This window comes from Bombina bombina, chromosome 5 (assembly GCF_027579735.1).
Source record: "Bombina bombina isolate aBomBom1 chromosome 5, aBomBom1.pri, whole genome shotgun sequence".
Taxonomy (NCBI): Eukaryota; Metazoa; Chordata; class Amphibia; order Anura; family Bombinatoridae; genus Bombina; species Bombina bombina.
The window spans coordinates 680,525,663-680,546,273 of NC_069503.1; the positions used below are offsets into that span (position 1 = coordinate 680,525,663).

At 37.4% G+C, this 20,611-nt stretch overlaps 1 protein-coding gene across 1 annotated transcript in view; it reads left to right on the plus strand.

Moving 5' to 3' along the window:
* The window catches only part of SERPINB5 (serpin family B member 5), an 80,777-nt gene extending 62,935 nt beyond the window's left edge, over positions 1-17,842 (plus strand). The window contains exons 4-7 of the mRNA XM_053713087.1: positions 145-262; positions 2,197-2,339; positions 14,549-14,716; positions 17,221-17,842. Of these exons, the coding sequence (XP_053569062.1) occupies positions 145-262; positions 2,197-2,339; positions 14,549-14,716; positions 17,221-17,625 (834 nt within the window). The 3' untranslated portion in view covers positions 17,626-17,842. The remainder of the gene's footprint in view (positions 1-144; positions 263-2,196; positions 2,340-14,548; positions 14,717-17,220) is intronic.
* Positions 17,843-20,611: the final 2,769 nt, after the last annotated feature.

A 20,611-nucleotide genomic window follows, 5' to 3' on the forward strand; every position in this document is an offset into this window, starting at 1 on the left:
CAAATATTGCCAAGAATCTGCTGCAAACAAAAGAAAACAACAGTATTTCTTATGACAAATTCATAAAACTGTAATGAGAAAATCAATGTATTTTACATGTGTTAAGAATACAGCTGTTTTAAATACACAATATCTGCTTTATAGGATTTCATAAATTCAACTAAAAAGCCATATCCTTCAGAACTGGAAGAAGTTGATATTAAAAATAAAGCGGAAGAAGTGAGGACCCAGATAAATACATCAGTAAAAGAACTCACTGATGGTATGTACATTTTTCTTAAAATTTTAAAGGACTAATAAATATTGTACAATTAAATCATCATAAAGTGCACAATAAAGACAATACAATAGCACTAAATCTGAATTTGAAATGAGCAATAGATTTTTTTTCTAATGAAGTTCAAAACTTTTTTTAATTTGCTGGCACCTGTATCATGTGACAGCCATCTCAGCCAATCACATACTTGTATACATAAACACTGTGAACTCTTGCACATGTTGAGTAGGAGCTGGTGCCTTATAAATATTGCATTTAAAAAGACTGTGCAATATTATAATGGAAGTAAATTAGAAAGTCTCAAACAGTTTCATGCTCTATCTGAATAATGAAAGTTTAATTTAAGTGTTCCCTTAATTTATTTCTGTTGAAAAGCATTCAGGAGCAGTAATGCACTTTTTGGAGCTAGCTGGAGATTGGAGGCTGTGCACATATGCCTTTTGTCATTGGCGCAGCAGATGTTTTAAAGGGACATGAAAGCCAATTTTTTTCTTTCGTGATTTAGAAAGAGCATGTCATTTTAAACAACTTTCTAATTTACTTCTATTATCTAATTTGCTTCATTCTCTTGATATCACTTGCTGAAAAGCATATCTAGATATGCTCAGTAGCTGCTGATTGGTTGCTGCACCTAGAGGCCTTGTGTGATTGGCTCACACATGTGCATTGCTATTTCTTTAACAAAGGACATCTAAAGAATTGAGCAAATTAGATAATAGAAGTAAATTGGAAAGTTGTTTAGAATTGCATGCCCTATCTGAATCATGAAAGTTTAATTTTGACTAGACTGTCCCTTTAATATAGGCACCAGTGCATAGCTGCTCTTGAGCTGACTTTTATTATGTGTTTAAATCCTTTGCAGGAGTTCAATACAAAGTATTATGCAGGCATCAGTACACTGATAAACAGCATTTTCTTTTTTCTGTAATATGTTTGCAGGATATAATGAATATATGCACATGTATACACACACACATATATATATAAAGATAGATATAGACTTCTGTTTATATATAGACATCTGTTAATGTTGTTATTTCATATACATGCTATAAAATAAGTGTTACAAGCCTTTAATTAACCACTTAACTAATACATATAATTACAATATATATGAACATGTACTTTAGCTAGTCTGAGAATTACAAAATAGATTAAACTGTGATTTGTTAAAACAAAAAACTTTTGTATTAGGCAAACCTTATAACATATTTTTCAAGATTCAGCCTCCACAGACAATGTACAATGGGACACAGGAGAAGCTATTAGAAAGAATAATAAGTAATTATAACAAGAAAATTATTGACAAGAAATCGATGCTTTATTCAGGACAGGGCCATTAGAAACGAAAAAAAAAAATGATGGTGTTTCTTTCATAAATTATGTTTGAATAGTTTATATACAAGTCTGTTACTTTACCAAGTAAAAAAGTATATTACATATTTCTAAAATACATTTTTATAACTATTGAGTACTTAGTTTAGATTGAAACAGGGACTTATTTGCCTAATGTTTAGCAGGATTTGTAAAGCAGGGCAGCAAAGTTTGTCCTAGTTTCAATTGAGGAGGTAAAGTTTGGAAACTGGTGGTAAAATAAAAAATCTCAATATACTTTGATTGAAATACATGTTTTTATCACCAGTTTCTAAACTTTACCACTTCAGTGGAAACTAGGCCTTTGAAGGGTAGTTCTATGGCAGAATGCCCTCCCACTCCTTTGTTCTCCAAATGTTTTATTAAAAATGACCCTTTCATACATTGCTGACTTCTGGTTCAGAGAAAAAATAGTTCACATTGTTTGGGGGGGATCTGGGAGGCTCTGGGGGAACTAGATTTCACAGTGCCTAGGGCAGCACAAAAGCTACATCACTGTATTGAATGAATTTATTTCACTATAGACAATATTCAATTTCCTACAGGTAACATTGAGACTGTATTAAGTGAGGATGTATGTGATGAAAGCACTAAAATGCTATTGCTTGGGGCAGCATATTTCAAAGGAAGCTGGTTATATAAATTCAATGAGACTGAAACAAAAGAAGTGGATTTCCACATTAATAAGGTATGTACAGTGAATTGTATTTAGATGACAAACTAGTAAGTTGTTTTTTTTTAATATTTATTCTTTCAGTTTATCTATCTTGCCATACATAAATTGCACACATGCTCAAATGGACACATTCTGGGCAGTGATGGTTTTGTACTGTATGTATACAAATGGGAAATGTATAAAGCATTCACTCATTTTTATTAAAGGGATATTAAAATCTTATATGTGCATGACGCAGACTGCTCTTTCAAAGGAAGGGTCACATGCTCAGATGGCTATCCGCTGATCATTGAGTAAACAATGATCACCTGACAGAACCATAAGCATTTGGAACAACAGCAGGGGGGCGGGGCATCTGTTATCATACAGAAATGAGTGGTCCTTTGTCTGACCACTGTTATCTGATTGTTAAAACAATGACAAATACCGCTGAGCATTGATTCTATTTTGGGGGTTATGGTGCATCTTAAGAGGCCTTTATTATCCCCTTACCATAATAATATATTTACAAAGAGTGAGGTTTCTGAATTCAAACAATGGGCTTCATGTCATTATAACTATGAAGTGATATATCATAGTAATTATGATGACATAGCAGTAAACGCAGGCTTCATTTTTCTTACTGCTCAAAGATCTTTGTTTCTCTGAACTAATAAAAAATGTAGGAATAAAATAAAAAGGAGAATTAAGTGAATGTAAAAATATGTGATATTTTTTTAACAAAATGTTACTCGCCACTTGTAATCCCACCCCCACCACACTCACTACTTCACCTCCTCTTTGCATTTGTTTAGCCATTGTGAAACATTTTGTAATATTGTTTTTATTTTATACCATAATAAATTAAATAATGCTACATACAGTAAAGTAACAAAATAAGTTCATAGCAGTTCTAAAAATCAACTAGAGATTTTGGGGAAGACAACAACTCGGTAGAAAAAGGAAGTTGTTTAAATGAGAGAATGCAGAGTGCTGACAGTCATGAAAGGTCATAGCAGACCTGGAGTTTATTTTTTATAATAATCTCTCCCTTCTCGCTCTTAACTATCTCTCTTGACTTCCTCCTCTCTTCAATCTCTCTTTTTACCCTCATCTTCTGCCTTAATGCAGCCTGTCCAAGGTTCTTCTCTTTACACTGTTTCTTTCCCCTTTCTCGTAGCTCTTCATTCTTTTTTTCTCCATTCTACCTTCTCCACTCTCACTTTTCCACTGCAATATCTCTCTCTGACCAGTTTACCCTCTCAGAAGTAACAGTCTAAGCACTAATGGGGTCCCTACAGCCCTAGAGGAATAACATATCCTTGCACTTTCATGGCTATTTAAAGAGACAGTCTAGTATAAATTAAACTTGCATTATTCAGATAGGACTTATAATTTTAATCAACTTTCCAAATTACTTTTATCATCAAATTTGCTTTTTTCTCTTGGTATTCTTAGTTGAAACTAAACATAGGTAGGCTCATATGCTAATTTCTAAGCCTTTGAGGGCTGCCTCTTATCACATGCTTTTTAAATCTCTTTTCAACACAAAGAGACAGAAAGTACACGTGGGCCATATAGATAACACTGTGTTCAGGCACAGGGGGTTATTTAAGATCTAGCACAAAACAATGCTAAATGCAAGACAATACATAATAAACAGTCACAGTCATGTGATCAGGGGGCTGGAAGAAGGTTCCTAGATACAAGGTAATCACAGAGGTAAAAAGTATACAGGGAGTGCAGAATTATTAGGCAAATGAGTATTTTGACCACATCATCCTCTTTATGCATGTTGTCTTACTCCAAGCTGTATAGGCTCGAAAGCCTACTACCAATTAAGCATATTAGGTGATGTGCATCTCTGTAATGAGAAGGGGTGTGGTCAAATGACATCAACACCCTATATCAGGTGTGCATAATTATTAGGCAACTTCCTTTCCTTTGGCAAAATGGGTCAAAATAAGGACTTGACAGGCTGAGAAAAGTCAAAAATAGTGAGATATCTTGCAGAGGGATGCAGCACTCTTAAAATTGCAAAGCTTCTGAAGCGTGATCATCGAACAATCAAGCGTTTCATTCAAAATAGTCAACAGGGTCGCAAGAAGCGTGTGGAAAAACCAAGGCGCAAAATAACTGCCCATGAACTGAGAAAAGTCAAGCGTGCAGCTGCCAAGATGCCACTTGCCACCAGTTTGGCCATATTTCAGAGCTGCAACATCACTGGAGTGCCCAAAAGCACAAGGTGTGCAATACTCAGAGACATGGCCAAGGTAAGAAAGGCTGAAAGACGACCACCACTGAACAAGACACATAAGCTGAAACGTCAAGACTGGGCCAAGAAATATCTCAAGACTGATTTTTCTAAGGTTTTATGGACTGATGAAATGAGAGTGAGTCTTGATGGGCCAGATTGATGGGCCCGTGGCTGGATTGGTAAAGGGCAGAGAGCTCCAGTCCAACTCAGACGCCAGCAAGGTGGAGGTGGAGTACTGGTTTGGGCTGGTATCATCAAAGATGAGCTTGTGGGGCCTTTTCGGGTTGAGGATGGAGTCAAGCTCAACTCCCAGTCCTAATGCCAGTTTCTGGAAGACACCTTCTTCAAGCAGTGGTACAGGAAGAAGTCTGCATCCTTCAAGAAAAACATGATTTTCATGCAGGACAATGCTCCATCACACGCGTCCAAGTACTCCACAGCGTGGCTGGCAAGAAAGGGTATAAAAGAAGAAAATCTAATGACATGGCCTCCTTGTTCACCTGATCTGAACCCCATTGAGAACCTGTGGTCCATCATCAAATGTGAGATTTACAAGGAGGGAAAACAGTACACCTCTCTGAACAGTGTCTGGGAGGCTGTGGTTGCTGCTGCACGCAATGTTGATGGTGAACAGATCAAAACACTGACAGAATCCATGGATGGCAGGCTTTTGAGTGTCCTTGCAAAGAAAGGTGGCTATATTGGTCACTGATTTGTTTTTGTTTTGTTTTTGAATGTCAGAAATTTATATTTGTGAATGTTGAGATGTTATATTGGTTTCACTGGTAAAAATAAATAATTGAAATGGGTATATATTTGTTTTTTGTTAAGTTGCCTAATAATTATGCACAGTAATAGTCACCTGCACACACAGATATCCCTCTAAAATAGCTATAACTAAAAACAAACTAAAAACTACTTCCAAAACTATTCAGCTTTGATATTAATGAGTTTTTTGGGTTCATTGAGAACATGGTTGTTGTTCAATAATAAAATTAATCCTCAAAAATACAACTTGCCTAATAATTTTGCACTCCCTGTATTAATATAACACTGTTGGTTATGCAAAACTGGGGAATGGGTAATAAAGGGATTATCTATCTTTTAAAACAATAACAATTCTATGGTAGACTGTCCCTTTAATATCCATTTAGATAATAGATTTAGCACATAGCCCAAAATGTCTGTTTGTCAATGTTGCAATAGGAATGTACATTCTGCAAATACAATGTGCCAATTTGCTACTTACATCATGCCACCAGACTTCAGACTCAACATTCACTAACTAACTTTCACTCGCCACCATTAAATTTCCACTCGCCAATGGCTAGTGGGCTGGTTGAAATTTTGAGCCCTGTATATATACATACATATATATACGTATTCTACTCTAATTGAGTTTGGACAGGGGTAGAAACATCCATACATTGGGGCCCATTTATCAAGCTCCGTAAGGAGCTTGTGGGCCTGTGTTTATGGCGAGTCTTCAGACTCGCCAGTAACACAAGTTATGGAGCAGCGGTCTAAAGACCGCTGCTCCATAACCCTGTCCACCTACTCTGATGAGGCGGACAGGAATCGCCGGAAATCAACCCGATCGAGTACAATCGGGTTGATTCACACCCCCCTGCTGATGGCCAACTGGCCGCGAGTCTGCAGGGGGCGGCGTTGCACCAGCAGCTCACAAGAGCTGCTGGTGCAATGCTGAATATTGAGAGCGTATTGCTCTCCGCATTCAGCGATGTCTGTCGGACCTGATCCGCAGTGTCGGATCAGGTCAGACAGACATATGATAAATAGGCCCTGTTCTGTCTATTATATGCTTATTATGTTCATGTTGATGACATCTGGTGGTTTCATGTTGCAATTACAGCTTGGTTCCTCTCAAGAATAAAACAGGAAGTGTTAATAAAGTTTGTTAATAAAAAGTCTTACTTTCAGTTTCTCAGCAGCCATCTTAGCTTCAAGAAGCATGGAAATCAGCTCTTAACATTTGCCTCTAAATATACATATGCCTGTAAGTTATTTGTTGTTTGCTAAGAGTTCATTGTACATTTGAATTGCATTGCTATTTGCTGTAAGGATTAAATGTAAGCTCTCTGTGTTAGAAACATGTATTATTGTATGTATTGCAAGCACCATGTGTAACTACATATTGTAATTTCAGCTTTTCCTATTGTATTGCAGTTTTACAAAATAACTATTCAGAAGTAAAATCAGTTTGGAATAAACACAAAGCTATTTCTGTCTGGTTTGTTAACTAGCTGTCTAACTATCAGTAGTGAGGACAGTACAGTAAAAAGGCAGGCTATATCAGGGGAAGATACAGAGCTGCATTGTAAAGTAAAAAGGCAGGCTATATCAAGGGAAGATATAGGAGCTGCATTGTAAAGTGAGAAGCAATAACAAGCAAGATACAAAGGCTGCATTTTAAAGTAAAAAGCAGTAAATAACAAGCAAACATACAAGACCTGCAATTTAAAGTGAAAGGCAGTAAAAATAATTTGCACAAGAACTGCATTTACTACTTTAACCTGATCACTATGAACCAAGATAAGAGTGTTGATATGACGCAGCAAACTTTAGAGACCAGATCCTATGCCTCTGGCTCTAAATATTCCATGCGCTCCAGCAGATCCTCAGCCAGTTCTGCAGGACTCAGAGCCCGTGCTAAAGCGCAAGCAGCCCAGGCACAAATTTCTTATGCTGAAAAAGAAGCAGATATGATAAAGCAAAAAGCATCATTAGAAGCAGAGGCAGCTAGGTGCAAAGCAGATATGGAAGCAGAGGCAGCTAGGTGCAAAGCAGAGACAGCAAGGTGTGAAGCTGAAACAGAGCAATGCAAGGCAGAGTTAGAAGCTAATATGCATGTGCTAAAGATTCAAAGGGCAGCAGTTGCAGCATCTGCAGAAGCAGCAGTCTATGAAGCAGCAGCTGAACTAGACGAGGAACCACTCCAAGATTTTTCAGAAATAACTACCCATGATTCAGTACAAAGGACTCGTGAGTATGTACAGAACCATGCTCTGGACCAAGATAAAACAGAGCATGCTCCTATCCAACCTATGTCCAGCATAATACCACAGTTTCCTGACTCAACATATTTACAGTCCCCTCCAAATATTCCTGACTTGCACCCTCCTTCCCAGACTGACACTCCAAATGTCTCAACACCAAGGGTGCGCTTTCAAGAAAACAGAGGCTATGCTGATGCACAACATCCATCACATTATATGGACTCTCATATATCCCCTCTCAGAAATAGCACATTAGGAACTTCAGAGACAACTGACCTAGCAAAGCACCTGATTCGTCGAGAGTTAGTGAGTACAGGGCTACTAACATTTGATGATCGACCAGAGAACTACTGGGCATGGAAGACATCATTCCAAGGTGTCACCAGAGATCTTAATCTTACAGCCAGAGAAGAGCTAGATCTTTTGACTAAATGGCTTGGACCAGAGTCATCTCAACAGGCTAAAAGAATCAGGTCAGTGCATGTTCATAACCCACTGGAGAAAACAAAGGGTTTGCAACCGCACTACACAAGTAAATGGGGAGTGCCAATATGTATCTACTGTTGGTTCAGAAGTGGATATAGGCTGGAGTGCTTATGCAAGAATCAGTGATTCAAAAGAACTTAAGCCAAAAATATAGATTTTTGGCTAGGCATAGGATGCATTTATTTAGCACTTACTGACCCCTATGTATGGTTTGAGACCTGGAGTAGGAATGGGGTAAATGTGGAGTTACGTAATGCTTTAGAATGGTGGTATTTTATAAGGATACACAACTGTCTAACATCCTTTGCATTATAATAACTAAATATCCTAGTATTAACATACTCATACTATTCCAATTGTTTACTCTCCTACGAATGTTTAATTATTTTTATTGCCCAGTCTCTTTCAGAACATGTTCTATGCCAATTTGTGTTTTTAAATTGTATGTGGAATTTTGTTTTTAAGTGTTGAAATAAAAGTTAGATTTTAAACAAGGCATTACGTAACTCCACACTTACCCCATTCCTACTCCAGGTCTCAAACCATACATAGGGGACAGTAAGTGCTAAATAAATGCATCCTATGCCTAGCCAAAAATCTATATTTTTGGCTTAAGTTCTTTTGAATGTTCATAACCCAATTGATGGAGTTAAAATGGTATGGCAGAGACTAGAATAATGTTATGGCAGCCCTGAAGCTATTGAGAATGCACTGTTAAAGAAGCTAGAAAACTTCCCCAAAATCTCAAACAAAGACAACATAAAGTAAAGAGAACTTGGTGACATGTTGTTGGAGGTGAATGCAGCTAAGGCAGGAGGCTTTTTGCCAGGACTGGCATACCTAGACACAGCTCGTGGCATCAAACCAATTATTGAAAAACTGCCATATAGCCTGCAAGAAAAGTGGATTTTTCAAGGTTCCAAGTACAAAGAAGACCATCATGTCTCCTTTCCACCATTCAGTTTCTTCACCAGATTTATTGTCAACCAAGCAAAGACCAGAAATGATCCAAGCTTCATATTCTCAACATGCAGCAACAAATTTCCAGTAAATACAGAGAAGTCCGGAACAAGGTACAGTAACAGACCAACGGTGTCAGTAAGAAAGACAGAAGTGTCAGCTACTAATGCAACTCCACAAGTGAAAAGCCCTACGTGGAAATCCATGGAATCAGACAGTCCATGTCCAATTCATAATAAACCACACCCACTGTCAAAGTGTTGTGGGTTCAGAAGCAAGCACATTGATGAACGTAAAGCTTACCTGAAAGAGAATTCTATCTGCTTTAGATGTTGTGCATCCACCAGACACATTGCCAAAGACTGCAAAAATAACATAAGATGCAGAGAATGCAACAGTGACCAGCATACTTCAGCTTTGCATCCAGGTCCAGCTCCCTGGGCAGTAGAGAATCCTTTACCAAAGGGAGAGCAAGGCGGGGAGCAAGAGGAAGCTACTCCACCCACTATTGTATCCAAGTGTACAGAGGTATGTGGGAAAGGGACAAGGTCCAGATCATGTTCCAAGATTTGTTTAGTGACTGTATATCCCTCTAATAAACCTGACTGTTCTGTAAAGATGTATGCAGTGTTAGATGTAACCGTTCTTTAGCCAAATCAGAGTTTTTTGATGCGTTTAACATTAGTGGTGAAACATTTTCCTACACTCTAAGAACATGCTCAGGCATTACAGAGAAAACATGGCGTAGGGTATCCAACTTCACTGTTCAGTCTATTGATGGGAAAACACACATAAAACTCCCCACACTCATTGAATGTGACATGATACCTGATGACAGGTCAGAAATTCCAACAACTGAGATTACACAGCATTTCCCTCATCTGAAATCCTTAACAGACAAGATCCCAGCACTTGACCCTAACGCACAAATACTTCTCTTGTTAGGAAGAGACATTCTGAAGGTGCACAAAGTATGTGAGCAGATTAATGGGCCTCACAGCAGTCCTTATGCACAACATTTAGACTTAGGTTGGGTCATAGTTGGGGAAGTATGCTTAGGAGGAGCTCATAGACCAGCAGATGTGAACTCTTTCAAGACAAATGTGCTGCCTAGTGGGCGCACTTCTCTGTTCAGCCCATGCACTAGCTATATACAGGTAAAAGAGACTTTTAGTGCTTGTAAACAACAGTCATACACCCCCTCATTGTGTTATTTAGGAACTGCAACTCACAATGTGGGCAGTTTAGATGATAATGTGTTTGTTACTACTCCAAACGATGACAAACCTGCTATGTCTATTCAAGATGGTATGTTCCTTGATGTAGTTGAAAAAGAGATGTTTATTGATGAAGCAAATTACTGGGTAGCACCCCTACCATTTCGCTCACCTCGTCTTAGACTACCAAACAACTTAGAGCAAGCTCAGAATAGACTACTTGCTCTACAGCATTCCTTTGTGAAAAAACCTGAAATGAAAGAACATTTTGTTAACTTTATGCAAAAGATCTTTGACCATGACCAAGCAGAACCTGCCCCACCATTGGAACCAGGTGAGGAGTGTTGGTACCTACCAATCTTTGGTGTTTATCACCCTCAGAAACCAGGACAGATCAGAGTAGTTTTTGACTCAAGTGCTCAGTTTGAAGGCATCTCACTGAATGACACACTCCTCAGTGGGCCTGATTTAAATAATACACTACTAGGTGTCCTTTTACGTTTCCGCAAAGAGCAAGTTGCAATTACCACTGATGTACAACAAATGTTTTACTGTTTCATGGTTAGAGAAGATCACCGTAACTATTTGAGATTTCTTTGGTTTCGTGACAATGACCTTAACAAAGAAATTACAGAGTTCAGGAAGAAGGTACATGTCTTTGGAAACAGCCCTTCTCCAGCCATAGCCATTTATGGTCTAAGACAAATAGCAAAGCAAGGAAAGAGTGAGTATGGCGAAGATGTAGAACAGTTTATCTTGAGGAATTTCTATGTAGATGATGGACTCGCATCTGTGCCTACTGAAGCTGAAGCAGTCAGTCTCCTGCAGAGAGCTAAGGACATGCTCGCAGGATCAAATCTCAAGCTACACAAAGTGGCATCCAACAAAAGTCCAGTAATGGAAGCATTTCCTGTAGATGACAGAGCTAAAGATCTAAAGGACCTTGTTTTAGGTGTCGATCCTCTACCCCTCCAAAGGATCTTAGGAGTAAGTTGGAACTTACAGACCGACAGTTTCACTTTTCAAGTGTCTAAAGAGGTAAAACCTTTCACACAGAGAGGTATCCTGGCTACAGTAAACAGTCTTTATGACCCACTTGGGTTAGCATCTCCAATCACTATGCAAGGTAAATCTTTAGTCAGAGAACTCTCAACAGACCAATGTGACTGGGATTCCCCACTCTTACCAGATAGAGAAGCTTAATGGAGATTATGGACAGAAGACCTGATCCATCTTGAAGAACTCAGTATTCCCAGACCCTATGTGCCAGTGTCACTATCGTCCACAGTAAGAAAGGAGGTATGTGTTATTTCTGATGCTTCTACTGTAGCGATAGCAGCTGTGGCATATCTCAGAGTCATAGACAGTAGCGGTCAATGTCATGTAGGCTTTATTATGGGCAAATCTAAACTAGCTCCAAGACCAGCCCATACAGTGCCACGTCTAGAATTATGTGCAGCTGTTTTGTCAGTTGAGCTAGCTGAACTTATTACTGAAGAAATGGACATTGAACTTTATGCAGTTAAATATTACACTGATAGCAAAATTGTGTTAGGTTATATACACAATACTTGTAGGAGATTTCATGTATATGTCTCAAACAGAATAATTCGTATTAGAAAATCTACTAATCCAGATCAGTGGCATTATATTAACACCAGTCATAATCCAGCAGATCATGGTACTAGACCAATTCAGGCAGCTCACCTAAAACATACCAACTGGTTCTCAGGCCCAGATTTCTTACATCAGGCAGATACAGGTGATCAATCTGAAGCTAAAGCATTTGACCTCATTGAACCAGATTCTGACAGTGAGATCAGATCTGAAGTGACAGCTTTAATAACTGAAGTGTATGAATGCCAGCTAGACTCACATAGATTTCTCAGATTCTCAAAGTGGAAGTCCCTTGTGAGAGGTATAGCAACACTAATTCACATTGCCAAGTCATTTTCCAGCAGCACTCAAAATGAGTCATGTATAGGCTGGCATTGCTGCAAAGGGTTATGCCATTCATTAGATTTCTTGCAAGCTGAAACAGTGACTATCAAATGTATCCAAACATTGAAATATAGAAAATGGAAGGAGAAACAAAACGTTCAAGAAGCAGATCTTGTATTGTTGAAAGACTCTCAAGTAAAGCGCAATGGATGGACAATGAGTCTTATTGTAACAGCCATTCCTAGTGGTGATGGTAGAGGTCAAAATCATTAAACAAGAGACTGCTAAAGTATACCTCAGACCTGTGTCAGATTTGATTGTTCTTTTTCAAAGTAAAAAGTTATCTGGTTGAATTTAATAATTTATAGATCATGTAATAGTGGTATATTTTTATACCAGGCGGGGAGTGTTCTGTCTATTATATGCTTATTATGTTCATTTTGATGACATCTGGTGGTTTCATGTTGCAATTACAGCTTGGTTCCTCTCAGGAATAAAACAGGAAGTGTTAATAAAGTTTGTTAATAAAAAGTCTTACTTTCAGTTTCTCAGCAGCCATCTTAGCTTCAAGAAGCATGGAAATCAGCTCTTAACATTTGCCTCTAAATATACATATGCCTGTAAGTTATTTGTTGTTTGCTAAGAGTTCATTGTACATTTGAATTGCATTGCTATTTGCTGTAAGGATTAAATGTAAGCTCTCTGTGTTAGAAACATGTATTATTGTATGTATTGCAAGCACCACGTGTAACTACATATTGTAATTTCAGCTTTTCCTATTGTATTGCAGTTTTACAAAATAACTATTCAGAAGTAAAATCAGTTTGGAATAAACACAAAGCTATTTCTGTCTGGTTTGTTAACTAGCTGTCTAGTTATCAGTAGTGAGGACAGTACAGGCCCCATTGTCTAAATGGATTAAATTATCCCTCTGCAAAATCAGAATTTTGTGTAATTTTAAAATGTATGTTATATTTGAATGGTTAAGTACCTACTCAATTTCTGCACACATTGCAAGATGGTGCAAAGTGACAAAATAATCAAAAAAAGTTCTCTTCTGATTTTTAATTGTTAATTTTAATTGAACATTATAGATATAAAATCCTAATTTTTGCTGTTTTGGGAAGGTGAACTATTGCTAAATGTGAAACAGTAAAATAGGGAGAATCCATTTAGTAGCCATTTATATATAAGTCAAAAAGGGGAAATAATTTATATATAAGGGAAAATAATTGTCATACACTGCTGTCTGGATACACATATTCTACTGTAATAATTTATAATTAAATTAATTTTAGGTAATGTTTTCAGTAATATTTCATTCATACATACTAGAGTTATATTATTATAAGAAACAGTAATTGACCATGCAGCAATTTTCCTACACTACTAAACGGACAGTCAAGTCAAAATTAAACTTTTATGATTCACATATGGCATGCAGTTTTAAACAACTTTTCAATTTACTTTTATCATCAAATTTGCTTTGTTCTCTTGGTATTCTTTGTTGAAAGCTAAACCTAACTATGCTCATATGCTAATTTCTAAGCCCTTGAAGGCCACTTCTCATTTTGACAGTTTTTCACAGTTAGACACTGCCAGTTCATCTGTCCTCATTACCATGAAGTTTTTTATGAGTCAGCACTGATTGGCTAAAATGCAAGTCTGTCAAAAGCACTGAGATAACAAGGCAGTCTGCAGAGGCTTAGATTCAAGGTAATCACAGTGGTAAAAAGTATATTAATATAACGGTGTTGGTTTTGCAAAACTGGGGAATGGGTAATAAAGGGATTATCTGTCTTTTTAAATAATAAAAAAATTGGTGTATACTGTCCCTTGTAAGTCATTCTTTATTGAAATATTTATACTTTTGTCATCTCTCTGATGTTGCAGACCATCCATGCTTGACATTTTTAAATGAATATGATTGTTAGCAATTCTAAATGAAAATGACAACATTTATAAATTAAACATAAATGTGTAAAATGTATCCATAGCTTGAGGTACTGTGTACTGTTAAAATTCTTCATATAAAAAAATATATATTTTAGTTTACGTACTACTTGTAGGTAGAGGAATCAACCAACTAGGACATTGCTGGATTGCAATTGGATAAGTGTAGAACTTTGAAGTTGTAACTGCATGAAAGAATGAACTAAATTTTGTGTTGCATTTATTCATTTGTCTGTTAAGTCGTTAAATGGGATATTTTGATTTTTTAATCATATGCATAGAATACAGCAAAATTGATGATTTTTTGTATTTGTCCAAATCTGGATGCACATTTCTAGTTATTAAAATTATTATTAATATTTAGCAAATTCACACTGTTTTTGTAATCTTTTCTCTTATTGTTGATTTCAGAATGAAACAAAGCCAGTGCAGATGATGTATTTAGAATCGCGTTTGAGCATTGGATACATAAATGATTTGAAAACTATGGTTTTAGAGATTCCTTACACAGGGAAGCACTTGAGTATGCTCATTTTATTACCTAAAAATATTGAAGATGATTCAACTGGTCTCGAAAAGGTAACTGTATTGATTTACTTGATATAACACCAATTATTTTTTTAAAAAGGGATAAACGTTAGCACTAATTAATATCCTATATTGTCACTCTTGATACTTATCTCATTCCTAGATAAGAAATAATATAAATGGTTTTAATAAAAATAAGAGGGCGCTAAATCAGCTTATAGGAGAACACCAATAAAAATGTCAGTATCATTACAGAACCCATTGTGAGAAGATGTATATTTTAGAATTAGTTCACACATTAAGTTCGTTCACACAATAGTAAGTGGTTCTGATTAATTTCACAGTAATAAATAATACATTTATTTATACATATAAGATGAACTCTAAACAAATCTTAAAAACAAATCTTAAAAACTTATAAGTCTAATTCACTTTTAGAATCTATGCATAGATAATATAAATAGGTTATAATTCATTGATAAAGCTTCTTTGGCGACAGTCCAAACATATTGAGACTTATCCGAGTCAAAACAGTTCCACAAGGAATATTTATCCTGTACGTATGTGCTTCTTCGTTAGCTAACCGTGTTGTACCAAGAGTTAGTATCATTGATGCCTCTTGTAACAAAAGTCTTTTAAGATTTGTTTAGAGTTTACCTTATAGGTATAAATAAATGTATTATTTATTACTGTGAAATTAATCAGAACCACTTACTATTGTGTGAACGAACTTATTGTGTGAAGTTCTGAACTAATTCTGAAAATTACGTCTTCTCACACTGGGTTCTGTAATCATACTGACATTTTTATTGGTGTTCTCCTATAAGCTGATTTAGCACCCTCTTAATTTTATTAAAACCATTTATAACACCAACATTTATTTTATCATTATTTATTGTTACTTGATAAGGGATAATTGAGATGGAAAATAATTATTTTCTACCAATGCAGAGTCTTGTTTAATCCACAGATCTTATTCAGATATTTACAAGTAGAGATCCAAGCACCTCATCTGCTTGTTCTCATAGGCATATTGTTATTGTTTTTTTAATTAAATGTAATTTTATATGTATGATATACATAAATTAAAAAAAGTGTTGCATATATATTAAATGTCTTTATGACTTTAACCAGCAGTTTAACAGTTAATACTACAACTGATTAGAGTCACCAATACACTTTTTGTGTGTGAGAGTTTCTTTCAAGCATTATGAGAATCATTGGGGTCAGTGAGTGAATGGATCAGCTTAAAAGTCCCACGAAGTCTCACAGCTGCAGAATAATAACCTCCTCTCTGATCCATGTCTCACAGTAGGTGCTGGAACATGGCTCTAGCCTCAGTCTGCCCTAACAAATGACCATAGGTTTTAGCATACCTAGTGCTGCTTATCTGCCTTCAGTCACTAACAGTGACACACTGAAGCTAGAAGAGGGAGGAGCCTTGCCCTGGCCTGGACTTGCCATGCTTGACAGGGAAAGTAGCAGCTGCTACTGTCCCATCCCAGCCCATGCTGTGAACATAGAAAACTTAGCTAGTACTCCCCTGCTGCTTCCTCCTCCCCACTCACTCTTGTGCAGTTCTGGGCGGGAGCTCCATCCTCCACCTCTGATTTGTTGGTATGTGCTGCATGGCATTCTGGAACATGTAGTTTCCAGCCATTTAGCAGAGAAACACCAGATTAATGGCGTTCTGGCACTGTCAGGGGTCCAGGCCCCTCCCAGTCCAGGGCCCCTGACTGGAGTCACAACTTTCACCCCCTGATGGCAGCATAAAAGTTGAAAAAAATATTTATTTATTTTTGCTGAAGATGCCGCGGCTGCCCAGTCGCAGTTGTGAATGTTCCACCCCTGGACATAAGTGTCCAGGGAGGGGGAATTTTGAATCTTTTATAAATAACGATAAGCACCCACTTTATTTACTTTTTTGATACTAACGAGACAATGCTAATTATAAGCGTAATACATAATAAAGAGAAGCACTGAAGCATTGAATTCCTATTCTATTACTAAAAAATATATCTGAACAATTTACAGTTTATAAAAATACTTTTTCTAGCATTCATACTGAAATACTGTACTTTTAATGAAACTAAAATCCAAAACTTCAGTTATTATATGCAAAGATTAAACAGTCCCACTAAGGATAACCATGCTTCAAAACTGAGCTAAAAGTGTTTACTAAGATCTTTTTGTTGGATAAAACAATAGATTTCTCATATTGGACATAGTGTACGCAGACTCCCAACTGTCCCTATTTGAGAGGGACAGTCCCTAATTCTGAGCTCTGTCCCGCTGTCCTTCTAAGACAACCATATGTCCCTATTTGCAGAATTTCCCTTAGATCCAACCTATAATTTGTACAGATACATCCACAAACTGCACAGACACACCTACAGACCTCAACACGGCCAGCCCACAGAACAGTGACGGCTACCTCAACCACCAGAGGGCCTAATACCTAACCACAAATGTTGGGAGTAATACTGTATGCTATTTTTGCTTAGTAATTATTGGATAGCTCATAATATTATTATTTTTTTTCATTGTTATTTTAGCTGGAACAGGACATGACATATGAAAAGTTTGTCCACTGGACAAATCCGAGCATTATGGCCAATAGCAAAGTAAAAGTTTGTTTGCCCAAGTTCAAGTTGGAATGCACATATGATCTCAAAGATACGTTGAAGAGTCTTGGAATGAATGATGCATTTAATGAAGAAGCTGCTGACTTCTCCGGAATGTCAGAATGTAAAGGCATTCATATATCTCAGGCAATACAGAAGGCTTGTATAGAAATAAATGAAGATGGCACTGAGGCTGCAGATGTATCAAGAGAGAGGCTTCTGATGCACAAAGAGGAGTTCCTTGTTGACCACCCATTTATTTTTACAATAAGACATAATAAAACACGCAATATCATCATGTGTGGAAGGTACTGCGGCCCTCCAGAATCTTGTTAGATGTTACAATTGGCAGTAAATGTGTGTACTATTTGTGGTGAAGCTTGTCTACATCTTCCATAAAGTGATACAACTTAGTATTAACTACCAGTTTTCTCTTAGCTGTTTTTTTTATCATTGATCCTTGTTTAACCACGTTTTGCTCTTCTTAATTAGCAGCTCTAACAAATTGTGTTTCTGTTGGAAAAGTGGCAATAAAATGAGTGTATATTTCGAATGACTTGTGTTATACTTAATATTTTTTTGTATTTATTTTTATCAACCCTTTTTTTTTATTGCAGAGCTCTTTTAATTGTAAGCCCAAAAAGTAACCTTAACAAGAACCTTAGTATATATACATTATTATACAATTCAATGTTTAATCAAGTAATCGCCCAAAAACAAATCAGAAATATTACTTAAAGGGACATGAAACCCATTTTTTTTTTCTTTCATGATTCAGAAAAAAATATGCAATTCTAAACAACTTTCCAATTTACTTCTTTTATAAAATTTGCTTCATTCTCTTGATATCCTTTGTTGAATAGGCTTAGTAGCTGCTAATTGGTGGCTTCACATGGATGTCTCACCTGATTGGCTCACCCATGTGCATAGCATTAGCTATTTCTTCCACAAAGATACCTAAAGAATGAAGCAAATTGAATAGCAGAATAAATGAAATAATGTTTAAAATTGTATTTTCAACATGAATCATGAAATAAAATTTTTTATTTCATGTCCCTTTAAATCATTATCAACCCACATATGCCCACTTCAGTCATACGCAGATAACAGGGCTTGCACCACCTGTATTTATTTGAATAATATTGTACTGTCTATACTGTTTGTAATATACCTCATATATCTACAGGGAGTGCAGAATTATTAGGCAAGTTGTATTTTTGAGGATTAATTTTATTATTGAACAACAACCATGTTCTCAATGAACCCAAAAAACTCATTAATATCAAAGCTGAATATTTTTGGAAGTAGTTTTTAGTTTGTTTTTAGCTTTAGCTATTTTAGGGGGATATCTGTGTGTGCAGGTAACTATTACTGTGCATAATTATTAGGCAACTTAACAAAAAACAAATATATACCCATTTCAATTATTTATTTTTACCAGTGAAACCAATATAACATCTCAACATTCACAAATATACATTTCTGACATTCAAAAACAAAACAAAAACAAATCAGTGACCAATATAGCCACCTTTCTTTGCAAGGACACTCAAAAGCCTGCCATCCATGGATTCTGTCAGTGTTTTGATCTGTTCACCATCAACATTGCGTGCAGCAGCAACCACAGCCTCCCAGACACTGTTCAGAGAGGTGTACTGTTTTCCCTCCTTGTAAATCTCACATTTGATGATGGACCACAGGTTCTCAATGGGGTTCAGATCAGGTGAACAAGGAGGCCATGTCATTAGATTTTCTTCTTTTATACCCTTTCTTGCCAGCCACGCTGTGGAGTACTTGGACGCGTGTGATGGAGCATTGTCCTGCATGAAAATCATGTTTTTCTTGAAGGATGCAGACTTCTTCCTGTACCACTGCTTGAAGAAGGTGTCTTCCAGAAACTGGCAGTAGGACTGAGAGTTGAGCTTGATTCCATCCTCAACCCGAAAAGGCCCCACAAGCTCATCTTTGATGATACCAGCCCAAACCAGTACTCCACCTCCACCTTGCTGGCGTCTGAGTCGGACTGGAGCTCTCTGCCCTTTACCAATCCAGCCACGGGCCCATCCATCTGGCCCATCAAGACTCACTCTCATTTCATCAGTCCATAAAACCTTAGAAAAATCAGTCTTGAGATATTTCTTGGCCCAGTCTTGACATTTCAGCTTGTGTGTCTTGTTCAGTGGTGGTCGTCTTTCAGCCTTTCTTACCTTGGCCATGTCTCTGAGTATTGCACACCTTGTGCTTTTGGGCACTCCAGTGATGTTGCAGCTCTGAAATATGGCCAAACTGGTGGCAAGTGGCATCTTGGCAGCTGCACGCTTGACTTTTCTCAGTTCATGGGCAGTTATTTTGCGCCTTGGTTTTTCCACACGCTTCTTGCGACCCTGTTGACTATTTTGAATGAAACGCTTGATTGTTCGATGATCACGCTTCAGAAGCTTTGCAATTTTAAGAGTGCTGCATCCCTCTGCAAGATATCTCACTATTTTTGACTTTTATGAGCCTGTCATGTCCTTCTTTTGACCCATTTTGCCAAAGGAAAGGAAGTTGCCTAATAATTATGCACACCTGATATAGGGTGTTGATGTCATTAGACCACACCCCTTCTCATTACAGAGATGCACATCACCTAATATGCTTAATTGGTAGTAGGCTTTCGAGCCTATACAGCTTGGAGTAAGACAACATGCATAAAGAGGATGATGTGGTCAAAATACTCATTTGCCTAATAATTCTGCACTCCCTGTATAAAAGATGTATATAAGAAGACTTGCACGTTATAGTAAACCAAAATGTTTTTAAAAATGTACCACTCATGACTTACACACTCGGCACTCTTCATGCAACCTAATAATAATACTACTACAAAGAGTGGGATAAAAAGGCTGCAGCCCGCATTTATTAACTGAAACAGGTAGTTAACAAATATAACATCCACTTAACCATTGCGGTTATAACCTAGGGTGCCGCCTACCAACTAGCCACACACGCCTTCCACTGGCTACTGCCAGGAACGCCCCCATTCTTTAAACTCTCCCCCATTGTCCGATGAAGTACCACTTCCTCTTCAACTCACCTCATAACTCACCCGCCACAGCTGCGACAACCTCGTCCTCAAATTATACAGGGAGGGAGGGAGCTTTTCCCGCTCCAACAACTAACTGCTGACAGTTTCTGCTGTCCACTCCCTTTTAACCCTTCTCCCACAGAACCTCCCCTAGCAACCCCTACCTAGCTACCTTACTGCTATGGCCTGCAGTGTGGTCATAAGCCCCTGCCCTCAAGTTCTTTCCTTCCGAGGGGTCCCTTGACTCACACACTC